The sequence below is a fragment of the Bubalus kerabau genome, chromosome 8 (genome assembly GCF_029407905.1).
Source record: "Bubalus kerabau isolate K-KA32 ecotype Philippines breed swamp buffalo chromosome 8, PCC_UOA_SB_1v2, whole genome shotgun sequence".
NCBI classification, from domain to species: domain Eukaryota; kingdom Metazoa; phylum Chordata; class Mammalia; order Artiodactyla; family Bovidae; genus Bubalus; species Bubalus kerabau.
The window spans coordinates 76,942,816-76,961,210 of NC_073631.1; the positions used below are offsets into that span (position 1 = coordinate 76,942,816).

General features: G+C 35.9%; 1 protein-coding gene across 3 annotated transcripts in view; it reads right to left on the reverse strand.

The window, feature by feature from the left end:
- Nucleotides 1-18,395, reverse strand: part of LOC129659367 (uncharacterized) — a 382,363-nt gene that overhangs the window by 21,601 nt on the left and 342,367 nt on the right. The window contains exon 3 of one of the 3 annotated variants that reach the window (XM_055590635.1): nt 14,332-14,650. The exons of the other annotated variants lie outside the window; for them this stretch is intronic. Within the exon in view, the coding sequence (XP_055446610.1) occupies nt 14,628-14,650 (23 nt within the window). The 3' untranslated portion in view covers nt 14,332-14,627. Of the gene's footprint in view, nt 1-14,331; nt 14,651-18,395 lie in introns of those variants that run through there. 3 annotated transcript variants of the gene reach the window in all.

Sequence of the window (18,395 nt, forward strand, 5' to 3'; positions counted from 1 at the left end):
GAGTGTAGGAGGGTTCCCTTATCTCCACACCCTTTTTAGTGTTTATCCGTGGTAGACTTTTTCATGATAGCCATTCTGACCAGTATGAGGTAATACTTCATTGTAGTTTGGTTTTCCCTTCTCTAATAATTAGTGATTTGAGCATCTTTTCACATGCTCATTGGCCATCTGTGTGTCTTCTTTGGAGAAATGTCTATTTAGGTGTCTTAATAGTTAGATTTTTATGTGTGTGAGATATTGAGCTATGTGAGCTGTTTATATATTTTGAAAATTAATGCTTTGTTGGTCACATTGTTTGCAAATATTTTCTCCCATTCCATAAGGGAGAAATGTTTTTTCATTTTGTTTATAGTTTCCTTTGCTGTACAAAAGCATTTAACTTTTTTTGGGTCCCATTCATTTATATTCATTTTTATTTCCAGTACTCTGGAAGACAGATCTAAATAACTACTACTGCAATTTATGTCATAGAGTGTTTTGCCTGTGTATTCCTCTCATTTTATACTATTCAGACTTGCTTTGTAGTCGTTTCTGAAGTTGGTAGGGTTATGCCTTCAGCTTTGTTCTTTTTCCTCAGGATTGCTTTGGCAATTGTGGGTCTTTTGTGGTTCCAAAAAAAAATTTAGGATTTGTTCCAGTTCTGTGAAAAATATCATGGGTAATTTGATAAGGATTGCATTAAAACTGTCAATTGCTTTATGTAGTATGGCCATTTTAACTATATTAATTCTTTCCATTTAAGAGTACAGGGTATCTTTCCATTTCTTTGAATCATCTTCAATTTCATTTGTCAATGTTTTATATTTCCCAGCATATAAGTCTTTCACTTCCTTAATCAGGTTTATTCCTAGATTTTTTTTTTTTTGACACAAATTTGAAAGGGATTTTTTTTTTTTTTTAACTTGCTGATATTTCATTTTAGGGTAAAAAAAAAATGCAGCCAATTTCTATATGTTGATCTGGTATCCTGCTACCTTGCTGAATGTTTTCATCAGTTCTAATAGTGTTTGTGAGGAGGCTTTAGGGTTTCTATATATGTATCATATAATCTGCATAAAATAACAATTTTACCCTCTTATCATTTTCATACTTTTATTTCTTTTTATTTTCTGATTGCTGTGGCTAAGACTTACACCACTATGTTGAATAGAAGTGGTGAAAGTGGATATCCTTTTCTAGCTTAAGATTTTAGTGGAAAGGCTTTCCGTTTTTAACCTTTGAGTATTAGGTAGGTTTGTTATAAATAGTTTTTATTGTGTTAAGATATGTCCCCTCTATACTCACACTGGTGAGAGTTTTTATCATGAATAGATGTAGAATTTTATCAGGTGCTTCTTGTGCATCTATTGAAATGATCCTTATAATTCAGGTCTCTGCAGTCATTCATCTGAAAATACGTTTATTTCTCCTTCACTTTTGAAAGATATTTTCCTGTTGTATATAATCTTGGATTGACAGGGTTTTGTTTTGTTTTCATGTGTGTGTGCATATGCTACACAACTTGTGGGATCTTAGTTCCTCAACCAGGCATCAAACTTGGTTCCTGGAAGTAAAAACATGGAGTCCTAACCACTGGAATACCAAGGAATTCCTCTTTTTTTCCCCCATTTTTAAGGATGCCATACCTTTGTCTTTAATAACGGGGAAAAAAAAGAGGAATTCCTTGATAGGCCAGTGGTTAGCACTCCATGTTTTTACTTCTTTTGCCTTTGGTTCAAATTTTCTCATAGTGCTTCTGTTGAAATTGTTACATTTGTTTTTTATTCACAGTATACCCTCAAGATTTCTCTTTATCATTCTGTTTTCCACAATTTGACTATGATATGCCTAAGCAGAATTTTTCTTTATATTTGGGAAAGGGTATTTAACTTTTGGTTTGTTAAAATTCATTAATTTGAAAATTTCTGGACTATTATCTCTTAACACATTATTGCCCGGGGGATTTTTGAAGACACTAATGTATATGGCTATAATGTCTCTAGTCAATATTGTATTAAAATAGTTGCGTCTTGTTCTCTCATTACTAAGATACCAATTCTACATGTGGTAGATGGTTTGACAGTATCCCAATGTTTTGGATGTTCTATTAAATTATGTTTTTCATTGTGTCTTTCAGTTTGGATAATTTATATTAAACTATCTTAAAGATCACTGATTCTTCCTGGAACATGTTCATTTTATTGCTAAAAGCCTACTAGTAGGACACCTCTTCTCTGATAACCCTTTGATTTATTGAGTTTCCTGTAGTTTTATATAGTTTTCATTTCTCTGATAAAATTCCTCATCTCTTCATACATGTTCTCTATATTTTCATTTTACTATGACTTTTTATATACGAATCATGTGGTGATGGTGATTTAGTTGCTTAGTCCTGTCTGACTCTTGTACCCCTTGGACTGTAGCCTGCCAGGCTCCTTTGTCCATGGGATTTTCCAGGCTAGAATACTGGAGTGGGTTGCCATTTGCTTCTCTAATGGATCTTCCTGACCCAAGGATCAAACCTGACTCTCCTGCGTTGCAGGCAGATTCTTTACCACTGAGCCAAGGTACATTATTTTAGTGTCTGATATTTCAAGTTTCAGGATAATCTCTGGGCCCGGTTTTGTGGATTGAGTGTCTCTTGACAATGGATCTTTCTTTTTTCCCATGCATTTTTATGTCCCAAATTTTGGAATAAATTCTGGACACTGTGTTTAAAAGTGGAAACTGAGTTACATAATATTTACACACAGAAATAGATTCACCCCTTCTTTTATAGACTATCACTATAGTTGTTATTCAGTGGCTAAGTCATGTCAGACTCTTTGGGACCCCATGGACTGCAGCGTGCCAGGCTTCACTGTCCTTCACTATCTCCCTGAGCTTACTCAAACTCATGTCCATCAAGTCATTGATGCCATCTAACCATCTTATCCTCTGTCGCCATCTTCTCCTGCCCTCAATCTTTCACAACATCAGGGTCTTTACCAATGAGTCAGCTCTTACATCAGGTGGCCAAAGTATTGGAGTTTCAGCTTCAACATCAGTCCTTCCAATGAATTTTCAGGGTTGATTTCCTTTAGGATTGACTGATTTGATCTCCTTGAAGTCCAAGGGACTCTCAAGAGTCTTCTCCAACACTATAGTTCAAAAGCATCAATTCTTCAGCACTCAGCCTTCTTTATGGTCCAACTCTCACATCCACACAAGACTACTAGAACAACCATAATTTTGAATACATGGACATTCGTCCAAGTACTGTTTCTGAGTACTGTTTTTTAATAAACTGTTTAGATTTGTCATAGCTTTCCTTCCAAGTAGTAAGTAACTTTTAATTTCATGGCTGCAGACACCATCCACAGTGAGTTTGGAGTTTAAGGAAATAAAGTCATCACTGTTTCTACTTTTTCCCCATCTATTTGCCATGAAGGGATGGGAGTGGATGCCATGATTTTAGTTCTGTGAATGTGGAATTTTAAGCCATCTTTTTCACTCTCTCCTTTCACCTTCATCAAGAGGCTCTTTATTTCCTCTTCGCTTTCTGTCATTAGAGTGGTATCATCCACACATCTGAGGTTGTTGGTTTTTCTTCCAGAAATCTTGATTCCAGCTTATGATTCATTCAGCCCAACATTTTGTGTGATGTACTCTACATATAAGTTAAACAAGGATAACAATGTACAGCCTTGTCATACTCCTTTCCCAGTTTTGATCTAGTCCCTGTTCCATGTCTGGTTCTAACCGTCACTCCTTGACCTGCACATAGGTTTCTCAGGAGGCAGTTTAGATGGTTTGGTATTCCTATCTCCTTAAGAAATTTCCACAGTTTGTTGTGATCCACACAGTCAAAGGCTTTGGTATAGTCAATAAAGCAGAAGTAGATGTTTTTCTGGAATTCTCCTGCTTTTCTTATGATTCAGTGGATGCTGGCACTTTGATCTCTGGCTCCTCTGTCTTTTATAAATCCAGCTTGTATATCTGGAAGTTCTTGGTTCATGTACTGCTGTAGCCCAGCTTGAAGGATTTTGAGAATTATGTTGCTAGCTTATAAAATGAGTGCATTTGTATGGTAGTTTGAACATTTTTTTGGCATTGCCCTTCTTTGGAATTGGAATGAAAACTGACCTTTTCCAGTACTGTGGCAATTGCTGAGTTTTCCAAATTTGCTGGCATATCGAGTACAGAATTTTAACAGAATCATCATTTTTAGGATTTTAAATAGCTCAGCTGGAATTCTATCACCTCCACTACCTTTGTTCTTAACAATGCTTCTGAAGGCCCACCTGACTTCACATTCCAGGAAGTCTGGCTCTAGGAGGGTCACCACACCATCATGGTTATCTGGACCATTAAGATTTTTTTGTACAGTTCTGTGTTTTCTTGACATCTCTTTATCTCTTATGCATCTGTTAGGTCCTTACCATTTCTGTCCTTTATTGTGCCCATCCTTGCATGAAATATTCCCTTGATATCTCCAATTTTCTTGAAGAGATATCTAAGTCTTTCTCATTCTATTGTTTTCCTTTATTTTTTCATTGTTCATTGAAGAAAGCCTTATCTCTTCTTCCTATTCTGCGTAACTCTGCACTCGGTTGACTATATCTGCCCCTTACTCCTTTGCCTTGCTCTTTTCTTTCCCTCAGCTATTTGTAAAGCCTCATCAGATAATCACTTTGCCTTTTTGCATTACTTTTTCTTTGGAATTATTTTGGTCATTGCCTCCTGTACAGTGTTATGAAATTCTGTCCATTGGTCTTCAGGGAACCCTGTTCTACCATGTCTAATCCCTTGAATCTATTCATCACCTCCACTGTATAATCTTAGGGATTTGATTTAGGTCGTATCTGAATGCCCTAGTGTTCTTCCCTGCTTTCTTCAATTTAAGTCTGAATTTTGCAATAAGGAGTGCAGCCACAGTCAGCTCCAGGTCTTAATTTTGCTCATTGTATAGAGCTTGTCCATCTGTGCTGCAAATATTATAATCAATCTGACTTCAGTATTGACCATCAGGTGATGTCCATGTCTAGAGTTGTCTCTTGTGTTGTTGGAAAGGGGTGTCTGCTATGACCAGTGTGTTCTCTTGACCAAACTCTATTAGCCTTTGCCTTGCTTCATTTCGTACTTCAAGGCCTAACTTACCTTCTACTTTTGCATTCCAGTCTCCTATGATGAAAAGGACATCTCTTTTTGGTGTTAGTACTAGGTGTTGTAGGTCTTCATAGAACCAGTCAACTTCAGCTTCTTTGGCATCTGTGCTTGGATTACTGTGATATTGAATGATTTGTTGTGGAAACAAATTGGTGTTATTTTGTCATTTTTTAAGTTGCCCGGAAGTACTGCATTTTGGATCTTTTGTTTACCATAAGGGCTACCCCTATACATGTCCTTAAAGCTGACATGAGTTTACTCGGCAGCATATATTTGGGTATTATTTGATTGTTTTATTTCCAGACAGTCTATACCTTTTGACTGTAGAATTCAGTTCAATTTACATTTAGAGTATAAATGTTATTTAAGGACTTACAAATGACACCTTATTCTGTTTTCTGGCTATTTGTACTTCATTTTTTTCTTTTTTCTTGCTGCCTGTCTTTGTAAAGTACTAATTTTCATCAGTCATGTGCTTTGATCCACTTCTATTTACCTTTTGCTTATCTATTGTAGATTTTGCTTTGTGGTTTTCATGAGACTTAGATAAAAACTATACACATATACACATACATACACAAAAAGGTGTATTTTACACTCATAAAATATTAATTTTAATCACATATATGAGTATTCTTTTACTCCACCTTTTTTTTGCTGTCACCATTTATATCTTTATTTTATTTTGTATTCATTCGCATATTGTTTATACTAAAGCTACTTTTAATACTTTTGTCTTTTATTCTTTATTGTAGAATTAAGGTAGCATCTCAGTTTGTGTTAACATACAATAAAGTTCAGCTAGTATTGTATGTTTTCACCAATTAACCAGAGATCTGTTGCTTCAGCTTGAAAAACTCCTTTCAACTTTTTTTTTTTTTTTTGGTAAGTCATATTTAGTAGTGATGAGTTTCCTCAGCTTTTTTTAAATTAGGGGAAGTCTTTATTCCTCCTTTATTTCTGAAGGACAGCTTTCATGGTTTAAATATTTTTGGTTGGCAATTTCTTTTTTCTACCACTTTGAATATATCACCCCATTCTCTCCAGGCCTGTAGTGTCTGAGAAACCTGCTGACCAGCGTTATTGCAGTGCCCTTGTATGAGAAAAATCATTTGTTTCTCTTGAAGATTTTAAAATTCTCTCTTTGTCTTTAGACAGTTTTATTATATGTCTTGGAGAAGAACCTTTTGGATTGAAATTTTAAGGTGACGTCTCAGTTCATAAACTCAGATGTCCAAATCTCTCCCCAGGTTTGAGAAGTTCTCAGCCATTATTTCTTTAAAAAGTTTTCTTCATTTTTTCCCCTTCTCCTTTCCTTTGAGATTCCAGTAGTTCATACACTATCAATTTGATGTCCTGTCCTTAACTCTCATAGGGTTCTTCATTCTTTTCTCTCCTCAGGTTGGATCATTTCAGACTCTTCTTGTTTGCTGATTTCTCTCTTCTGCCTGTTCAAGACTGCTACTGAAGCTTTCTATTGATTTCTTCAGATCAGTCATTGTATTCTTCATCTCCAAAGTTTCTATTGGGTTCTTTTATGTTTTCTCTATGAACTGCTGTTTTATTCCTGTATTGTATTCTGATGTTACGTTGTTTATCTGTGTTCTCTTGCAGCTCTTCAAGCATATGAACAGTTGATTTCTTTAATCTCCATTTCTTTGTGGTCAGTTACTAGAGTTTTGCTATATTTCTTTTGTAGATATATTTTTCTGATGCTTTGTGATCCCTGTAGCCTTGTGTAGATGTCTGCACATATGAAGCAGAAGCCACCTCTTCGAGAGTTAATGGATTGATTTCAAAAAGGGAAAACTTTTACCTGTGAATAGGAGCTCACTACATCATGCTGTGACCTTGGGTCTGTTAGTGTAGGGTATCAAGCTCAGGAGCACATGGAAACATCCAGTCTGGGCAGAGTCTTATGTCTCTGAGGTCACTAGTGTCCACAGTGTCAACAACTGTGTTGTCCTTGGTGAGCATTGTGGTGGGTCCACAGGGTCTTTAAGTGGCTCTTCTCATTTCAGTAGCTAAGAACCAGGAAGCAGTGATGGCTAAAGATAGTGGTTTTCACACACTTGGCTCTGTGGGTCAACTGCAGTTGCCTATATAGTGGCAGAAGCAGGGTCAGACACACTGGTAGTGATTGGGGTTGAGGCAGGTAGCAAGGCCAGAACCAACTATAGGCTTACTTGCAGCTGTCAAGGCCTTGGCTGCAAGAGTGCTCTCCTGTGGCTGCACATTCTATGTCTATGTGTGCACAATGCAGTGGAGACTGGTGACAATGCAGTGGAGACCGGTGACAGGGATCAGGGGGGTGGACATGCAGGTACACATGTGGAAGGGATAGTTACAAGTTGGAACAGTGGTGTCAGCTGTGACAGAAGGCTGGGCCTGCAAGCAATTGTATGGCCCCTGGGATCAGTGCAGTCACATGTAGCCCCACAGTCTCCCCCTGAGCCTCTACACTGCACTTGAGGCCAGTGATAGGGGTTTAGCTGGGAACACGCAGGTGCACTGCTGGAGAGGCTGTCGCACTGTAGACATGGTGGTGGCCAGCAAGCACTGAGTGTGATCTGCACCCATGAGAAGGCCCTGATGTTGGTGTGTTCTTCTGTGATGTGCACACTGCTATGGAGGCTGGTTATAGTGTACAGCTGGCAGGGCAGAGAGGGAGTGAGGTGGTTGGCATTAGTGAATGCAAACATTTCTGTGGTGATAACCTGCAGGGGGTTTGCAGTGGTTGTGCTATCATAGAGAAGCTGCTGGGTTTGGCTAGAACGTCTCTCTGAACCACAATCATGCCCCATGTGTGACTGCTAATAGTAGTCTCTGCTTCTTTTCCTCATTCCTGCCAACTCTACATTTCTCAGCTTTGACAGTCTGGGTAGAGTAAAACTCTGGTAGGACCTTTGCACAGTGTTTGGAGAGGCTGGTTTCTCACACTATGCTTCTTTCCCTGGTGAGAGAAACTCTCTAGCTGGGAAATTCCTTCTTGCCACAGAATAATGCGGACTTGCCAGATGTGATGATACAGGTGAAAGGAAGCTTCTTCTCTTGTGTGATTATTCTGACTTTTTGTTCCATGGTATTGCTAAAATTTCCTAAGTGATCTACCAGAGTCTTTTCTGTGAATAGCTGTCCAGTCATTGATCTTTGTGGGAGGATGGGGAAGCTGGGTTCTTGTATATTGCTATTTGTGTGTGTGTGTGCAACCAATTTCTTTAGTGTCTTGATGAAACTATTATATACTACCCTGTAATAAAAAGAATCATGACTTGAACACTTACACATTCATTCATGTTTCATGGAAATTTTGCATATTTGTTACAATGTCCACCGTACAAATTATCTTCCTATTTTTACAGTGAAAATAATTCTTGTAGATTAAAAAGTAGAATCATCTGATCTCATACAAGCTTTATACATCTTTTCTAGTATGATATAGAAGTTTCCTTGTACAATTAATACATGATGTAGGTTTAATTCAGTCATGAAGAATCAAACACCTGTGTTTCCATATGTTCTCACTTATTTCACTAAAATGAAAGTTCATGGATAAATTTCTGTATAATTAGATGAACATGATAACTTCCCAGAAAGACAGGATTGCCTGGATACACTATTATCCAAGTGCATGTGAATCTGGAGTGGAGTAAGGGTGGATGTCTACAGAGTCACGTGTGTACACTAACCAGTCAGTAAACTTGAAGCAACCAATCATTTCAGAGATATCAAGAAAATAATGAATGTGAAAAAATGTGATCTGCTAATATGTTTTGTAAAAATACTTTTTGTATAACAATAGATCAGAATAAATAGATGAGGTTATGCAGTACAGACTGAATAAATCTGTGTCTCTCTAGATTGGGTCAGTATTTAGGTTCTTTAGAGAAATGATATGCCACGGTGACTAGACTTAACATGATGACCATTTTGAAATGCATAGAAATATTGAAGTACCATGTAATGTAGTGGTAACTGACATAGTGCTGAAGGTCAATTATACTTTAAGAATAAAGTCATAGAAAAAGAGATTAGATTTATGACTAGCAGAAGCAGGGGTTTGGGAATTGGGTGAAGGTAGTCAAAAGGTAAAAACTCTCAATTATAAGTAAGTACTAGGGATGTAATGTACAATATGATAAATATAATTAACACTGGTATGAGTTATATATGAAAGTTATTGAGAGTAAATCATGAGTTCTCACAAGTGAAAATATTTTTTCTATTTCTTGAATTTTGAATCTATATGAGATGATGGATATTTGCTGAACATATTGTGGTAAATATTTCATGATATAGTAAGTCAAATAATTATGCTGTATATCTTAAACTTACACAGTACTGTATGTCAATTATATTTCAATAAAACTGGAAGAAAAAAGAAAATATATGCAGCTCCTCAGAAACAATACAAGTTTTAAGAAAATCATTCTCAGTCTTTTAAAAAATTGAAAAGACATAGACAGGCATATAGTTTGATTTTTTTTAAACAAAAAGTCAGACTAAAATTTTTATATTTATGATGAACTCACAGAAAACTCAGTTGGTAAACTTGATATTAAAAATAATCATATTTATGGCAAATCTGAACAGACACTTAATTGTAACTGCCAATATTATTTTCATCTAATTAGATTTCACTCTTAATTAGTTATTTTCAGAATAATTAGAACTATACAGACTTGTGAAATAAAAATGAACTCTCACATTCTGAAGCATGAGATATGAAAAGTTTATAAATTATGATTGAAAAGTCAAAAGAACATATTCCTTTGAAAAATAAAAGAAGCCTAAAGAAAAATGATTTAATGGAAAAATAAATGAATTAGAGAAATGCCATAAACCAAATATGTATTATAGATCTAACATTTTCAAGTCTGTTGATACAATCTAAATATCAACACAATGCTTTTGTGAGAAATCAAATGGAATTTTCAATGACAAGTTTAAGGGTTCTGTGCTACAATGTCAACAGAGAATTGAAGTACTTTGTTAACTCCCAATTTTGACAAATTTAAGAAAATCCTTCTGTTAGAATCTGTTTTATAAACTATTGATGCACTAAAGAAATAAAATCTTTGGAGATATAAAGCTCTTTCACTACAATAATATGATTGTTACTGTCAGTCACCTCAGTCATGTCCAACTCTTTGTGAGTCCATGGACTGTAGCACACCAGGCTCCTCTGTCCATAAAATTCTCCAGACAAGAAAACTGATGTGGATAGCCATTCTCTTGTTCAGGGGATCTTCTTAACCCAGGGAACGAACCCAGGTCTCCTGCATTTCAGGCAGATTCTTTACCATCTAAGCCACTGGGGAAGCCCACTAATATAATTAAGAATTGTTTTTATTAACTCTTATTATTAAGAATGTAATACAACAATTATGTATTAACAGATCATTCTAAGAATATAACTCAAAGAACAGCTTAAATTCCTACAGATTAGCAGAATATAGATACCAAATTATGTAAGTGAAGAGCTTATTAAGTAGTTCTAAAATTCACAATAGAAAGTAGTAGAAGAGGAAACAAGAAATAGGTTTAAGGCTGGCTGGTGGAAACATAAATAATTCAGGTTTTATAGACAGGACAGAATTTGTAATTATTAATAGTGAAGCTCATGGATAAAGTTAATTTTTAAAAATCTTGTGAAAACAAACAGCATACACATATCAATGAAATGTATACCAATGCCTGGGGTAAAAAAAATTAGTGGCTATTCAGAATATCATTTTTCTTAGATCATTAATCATTGATTAATAATTATTAATTAATAACTGCATGATAATACAAAATTATTGGGTCTTTGGATATCAAAAATGTTAGCATGTGTGACAAAAATGAAAGCAAAATATAAATTAACCTGTCTCTTATCATATGTATTGATCCTATTCTAAAACTGCAAAAGTTACTCATGTTATGTTTTCTCCTTCAGAAACCATGCTGTTTTCATCCATATTTTATATTAAGAGATTCTGTGTATTTTTATATCTGTCAAGTACCTAAATTGTGGAAATGAGAGAAATTCACTATTTATTGCTCTCTACTTCTCCTTACTAAATACCTAAAATCTAAAATTAAAATATTATCCTTAGTTTCATTAGCCAAAATTCACTAGTGAATTCACTTTTTAAGTTGAAGTATAGTTGATTTACATTTTATGTGTTTCAGATGTACAACATAGTGATTCAATACTTTTATAGCTTATACTCAATTCAAAATTAGAGGTGTTTCCCTGTGATGTATGTTTTTATAGTTTATTTTATACATAGTATTTTGCATCTCTTCATCCTCTGTCCCCTATCTTGACCTTCCCCTTTGCCCCCTCCCCAGTGGTAACCCCTAGTTTGTTCTCTATAACTATGAGTCCATTTTGCTTTATTCCTTTGTTTTATTGTTTAAATTTCACATATAAGTGATAATATACACTTTTTAGGACTTCCCTGGTGGCTCATACAGTAAAGAATCCACCTGCAATGTGGTAGACCTGGGTTTGATCCCTGGATTGGGAAGATCCCCTGGAGGAGGGCATGGCAATACACTCCAGTATTCTTGCCTGGAGAATCCCCATGGACAGAAGTGCCTAGCAGTTTACAGTCCATAGCGGTATAGAGTCGGACATGACTGAAAAACTAAGTACATATACTTTTTATGACTGCCTGACATATTTCATTAAGCATAATAATCTCCAGATCCATCCATGTTGTTGCAAATGGAAGAATTTGATTGCTTTTTTATGGCTAAAATTTCATTATATATGCACATAACATCTTCTTTATCCAATCAAGTATTGATGAACATTTAGATTGCTTCCATATCTTGGCTATTGTAAATAGTGCTGCTGTGAGTATTGGGGTGTACTTCTTGGCCACCATTGCAGGTCTTGCAGATCAAGAACATTTCTGTCCACATAGAAATTTATGTTAAGCAGGCTGGTCTAGAATACACAGTGCTTTAATCATTTATTACTTTAAATTTTTTTTTAATTGAGACAAAACTGAAGTACTACAGCCTGTAAGTTTAAGGTATACAGTGTGTTTATTGATACATTTATATATTGCGAGTTGATTAACACCTCTATCAGATCACATAATTATCATTTTTTGTGTGTGTTGGGAATAATTAAGATCTAGTCTCTTAGCAACTGGAAGACAGTATTATTTCTATAATCACTATGTTGTGCATTAGATATCCAGGACTTTATCTATTGGTGGCAAATCTTTCACCTTAAACAGTATCACCTCCCAGCACCTAGCAGTCACATTTCTACTCTGTTTTTATGAGTTTGGCTTTTTCAGATTCCATACAGAATTGAGATCACAAAGTGTTTGATTTTCTGTGTCTCACTTATCTCACTTAGCATAATGTGCTCAAGGTCCATTCCTGTTGCAAATGGCAGGATGTTCTTTCTCATGGCTGAATAATATCTGTATGTTTGTATTCCACATTTTCTTTATCCTTTCATGTATTGATGAACACTCATGTTGTTTTCATATCTTAGCTATTGAGAATAATGCTGCAATAAACATGGGAGTGCATATATCTCTTCAATATCTATTTTCACTTCCTTTCAGTATATACTCTGAAATACAATTGCTGGATCATATAGTAATTCTATTTTCAATTTTTTGAGGAACCTCCACATTTTCCATAGTGTTTGAACCAATTTACATTCCCACAAAGAGTGTAGAAGGGTTCCTGTCTCTCCACATCCTCGCCAATATTAGTTATCTCTTGTCTCCTTGATAGCCATTCTAAGAGGTGTTTGGTTATAGCTCACTGTGGGTTTGATTTCTATTTCCCCAATTATTTGTAATCTTGAGTATCTCTTCATGTAGCTGTTAATCACTTGGATGTTGTTGCTGAAATAAATGTCTAATTCCCCTGCCCTTTTTATTGTATTAGTTTTTTTCCCCCCTATCCAACTGTATAGGGTCATTGTATATTTTAGCTATTAGCCCCCATCCTATATATGTGTGTGTGTGTGTGTGTGTAATCAAATATTTTCTTCCATCACATAATTTGCCTTTTTTGGCTGTTTATTTTGCTTTTTAGTTTGCTGAACTGACTAGTTTCAGCAGTTATTTGGTTGTGTCTTTAAGAGTTCAAATCATTATCTGCAAGTGACAATGTTACTTCTTTCATTTCAGTTTGAATGCCTTTTATTGTCTTTTCTAGCTAATCTCTATAGCTAGGACTATCAGTATTGTGATGAATAAGAGTGTGAGAGTGGGCACCCTGTCTTATTTCTCATCTTAAATAAAAAGGTTTCAGTTTTTCACCATTGAATATTATTTTAAGCTGTGGGTTTGCCATATATGTCCTTTTATATTATATTATCCTTATACTCAGTTTTATTAGGAAAAGATATTGTATATTGTCAAACATTTTTTTCTGCATCAGTTGAGATGATCATTTTTATCTTGAGTTCTATTATTGTGATGTGCCACATTTATTGATTTGTTTTTGATGAATCATCCTTGAGATGGTTTTGGGATCAATCCCACTTGTTTCTAGTGAAGGACCCTTTTTACTGTGCTGTTGAATTTGCTTTGCTAATAGTTTGTTGAGAATTTTACATCTGTGTTCATCAGGGATAATTTCTAGTTTTCTTTTTTGTAGTGTCCCTTCCTGGATTTGGTAAAAGAGTAACGCTAGCCTTAAGTTTGCAAGTATAGAGGACTTTGAGAAGGATAAGAAAAAATTCTGCTTTAAAAGTTTGATAGAATTTGCCAGTGAAACCTCTGATCTAGGGCTCCTCTGTGCGGGTAGCTTTTTGATTATTGATTCAATCCCTTTACTCATTACATGTGTACTCACATTTTCTGTTTCTAGGATTCTATTTCTTTTAAGTTATTCAATTTATTGACATAATGCTGTTTACAGTAGTCTCATTATATTTTATATTTCTGTGGTGTCAGTCATAATGTCTCCTCGTTCCTTTGTGATATTTGGGACTTCTCTTTTTTCTTAGTTTATCTGAATATATTCTGTCTACTGGAGCTTGGTCTCATTACTATACCAGGAGCTGACTGCAGAGTGGTAGGAGGTGTGCAGAGTGCTCAGGGTACCCAGGATGACTACTGACCCCAATAGGAAGTACTCCTCCTATGTGACAGGTGTGGTACTCCCCATGCTCATGAGTGGATTTACTGCTGAGCACAGGCATCAGGGTCTGTTTCCCTTTAATGTTATTTAAAATTTTCTCTTTCCTGATCTCCTCTGTCCTCCAGTCAGGGACTGGACTCCCTAGGACTCTGAGTGCTGCTAGAGAGAAACAGGGTAGTTGGGCAATCATTCACTGCTCTCCTTTTCTCCTCTGAGAGAGGGCACCACCCCCTGGTAGGTCATCATTGTATAGTCTTTCTTTGGGAGGGACAGCACTGTTGAAGTTGTTCTTACTCTCTCCATAGCACCAGTTGCATGCTGGAATCTCCCTTCAGGAAGGCTGGACTTCATAAATCTGTCATCTGTGGGAATTTGCCCAAATCAGCAGTTCAGGCTTTTTTTTTTTTCCCAACTGTAGAAAAAGAGGTTATAAGTTTGCTTCTCTTTTGGTTCCACAGTCCACACCTAAGGTCTACTTATTGCTAGATGCTCAGATGGGCAAGACTCCTCATATGACTCCTCATAGGTCCCTTGGCATATAGTGCTGGATCCCACAACTTCCACACAAGTACTTTTGTTCATGAATAAATGCCTTATTTTTTGTTGAAAATGAGGAACTAAAAAGAGGAACCATGTAAATATCACCATTCTGTAATTATTACCTTTAATTTTCCAACTTGACAACATATTATACTACTGAAACTTTCTTCTATACATGTTTTTTTAGTTATTTTTCTAATGTCTTTCTAACATAAACAATACAATTTTTTTCCTTTTCAATCTTCAAGTATCATTACATCAAAATATCCTCCTGGATTTTATGTGCACAGGTAGTGTTAGTTTGTATTCCATAAACAATAATTTCCCTTTGTTTTCCTACTCTAATGATCTCTTATTTGGTCTCATTTATTTAATAAACATTTAAAATGTTTACCATAATCATAGCTAACATCCACTAAGCCTTTAATATGCTTTTGTAACAAGTCCTTTACATTGAGTCCAATTCTAAATTCTCAGAATAAAATATATAATTATTCCACTTTACAGATAAGGGAAATGACTGCAGTGAAAGGGTAAATGATTTGCCTAAGGAAACACAGCTAGTTTTTTCAAAATTCAATGATAAAATATCATAATCTGACATACTGTGATATTTCCTTTGTGCCAGCTGCCTTAATACCCTTACCCTGACTGTGTGGAGAAGGGAGGAGGAGAAAAGAAAGTAGCTACAAGTTTAATAGGCATTAAATATGTCAGAATAACAGACAAGCTCACATCTGCTACAGAAACAGGAATGAAAGCTTCTAAATATGTCTACATATGCTGTGTGGAGACTTGCAACATGCAGTGTGATTATGCACAAAAACACATATGATTATTACTTAGGTCATATGGCTTAGGTCACTCACATAAGAGGAATCAAGGGACAAATTATGTTCAATTGCAAATAAAAGAGTGGCTGCTGCAAACAAAAATTGGAACGTTTTGAAGTAACCATTTATGTAGGCCAAAACTGGATCAAAAAACTTTAAGATCTTTTCCACTTGGGCAGAAACAGGCAGATAAGAGCAAGCTGGGAAAATGGACCCAATTTGTAGGATTAGCTCTTTGGAAAATAAGATGGGAAGGGAGAGTCCTGCTATTCAATGCTTAGTGACTTAAGAGACAAAGCCTTCCCTAATTTGATCAAGTCAGAAGTTGAAGTCCAAACCAAAACCTATATCATAGACACAGAGCCCAGAAAGTAGGTAATAGGAGAAAACAGGTCTGAGGTTGAAAGCTTATCTCTGTAAGCTTTTAGTTAGTACTGAAGATGCAGAAAAGGATTCATCACCCAGAGGACAGGGCTTCACACAGTGTTAAAGTATCCGAGCTGCAAACAATAGAGCTGAAGTTCTAGGTAAAACTTCAGCTACAGCAGAAAACTGTAGTACCAGGCAGAGTCACAGAGGAAGAACCCCAGGCCAAGGCAGTGGGTGGTACAAGTTTGATTCTCAGGGGACAAGGGGCTATTCACAGCTCACACTGTTATATAACAGACAATATATAATACATCTTTGGCAGGAAGATGTATTTTATACTCACCATCTGGTAGACCTGGAGCTCTTTGTAAAATACTCTTTGATTAAAGCAGAGATTAGTCTATATAGGAAATGAAAGGGTCTGGAAAAAGGCAAAAGTTGGCCTTCTCCATTGAACAAAGGTTGTTCTGACCTCTAATTCTAGAGTCAAAAAAGCAGTCTTCTGACTTGCAAAGTACTTGTCAGTAACTGATAAACTACCTCAGCTGTCTTTCTTGCATAAGCCCGTCAAAGGCAAATTTGTATTCATCCATATATTTTCTAGTAAGTTCTTTCGCCCTCCTTCATAACCATAGAAAATATATTCTTGGTATATAGATCACTCACATCCTGAAGTATATCTACATAGAATTTTAAAATACTCATTGCATATTCTTAGTGGAGCCCATGTGGCTTAGGTTATATGGTTTTATAGCAGTATATAAGCAATATCCATTTACAACACTTGATTAATGCTATTCTAAAAGATTCATTTAGGTTGTTAACATTAACATATATTTTCTTTTCCCTTTTCACACGTGGATTTTTATATTTGTTTACAAAATGTTCTCAAACTTCCTAAGAACTATTTCTAAGGTCTCTCTGTAAGAATCAAAGAAAAACACATAAGAGATTTTTGGGTTTTTGCTTTTTCTTAAAACATTAATAAAACAAGTACCCAGATTGTTAGAATTCAATACCACAACTATTTTATTTGTGTACATACACTGGAGATAAAAAGGTGGATAAGATGTTCTAACTACTATCAAGAATTTCAGCTATCTGAAGGGAAAGAGATACATTCACAAGTAACTACAATGCAAGTCTGCAGTGATAAATGGTATAAAACAAATATAAACATTTCCTGTGGGAGCAAAAAGGAAATGGTGATTGATTGAGATTATTGGTATTAAGAAAGGGAAGCCTTGCAAAATGTATAACATTTGAGTTATACCTTTAAGAACAGCTATATCAAGAAGACAGAGAAGGGGTAAGGGAAAAGGCTATTTTTTGGCAGAGGAAGGAAAGAATGACCCTGAAAATTGCCTATTTTATTCAAGGGCAGGGAACAGTATCCTGTGTCTGAAGTACAGAGGAGAGGGGTAAAGAGAAGAGGGAAGGCTGTTGGAGATAGCAATCCTGATTATGAAAGGCATTGAACACCATATTGGGATTTCATTTTCAACCCCTAGGAAATGGGAGCCTCTAAAAAAAGACTCATATTGGAGACTAAATTAAGAGAATATCAATAGCATATTTATAAATTTTGAAAACTCATTGCTTAGATTTTAGAAAGTGTTTTAATAAAGAAGCATAATGTGGTGGTGGTAAGTGTGACTTTCAAAATCAATTATGTAAAAGATACTGTTATCTAGACGAGGGCAATGATTTAAAAACAATGCAGTTGAGTGGAGTGGAGAAAGGTCCATTTGCATATTGCTGAGCTAGTACCCTCAAAGAGCTGAATGATCTTCCTTTGACTCCATAATCAAATGAGTAAAATGAAGATTCTACATGTTACAGATTCAGAGAATGAATGAAATGAAATATAATGACACCCATTAGGTCTATAATGAAATATAATTAAGCACATTTTGGATTATTCACTGTCATCAAGAAACAATGAATTTGCTTGAACTTTATATTAGAGGCTATTATATGCCTGGGTATGGCATAAGCCTCTTGGAGGAGATCACCATTAACCCCACTGTAGAGCCACCAGAACTTACACAGGACTGGGGAAACAGACTCTTGGAGGACACAAACAAAACTTTGTGTACACCAGGACCCAGGAGAAAGGGGCAGTGACCCCACAAGAGACTGACCCAGACTTGCTCATGAGTGTCCAGGAGTCTCTAGCAGAGGTATGGGTCAGTGGTGGCCTGCTGCAGGGTTGGGAGCACTGAGTGAGGCCTCCAGGTTAAACAACAGGGAGGAAACACAGCCCTAACCATCAACAGAAGATTGGATTAAAGATTTCCTGAGCATGGTCACCTGTCAGAACAAGACTCAGTTTCCCTCTCAGTCAGTCTCTCCCATCAGGAAGTTTCCATTAGCCTCTTATCCTTCTCAATCAGAGGGCAGATGGAATGAAAA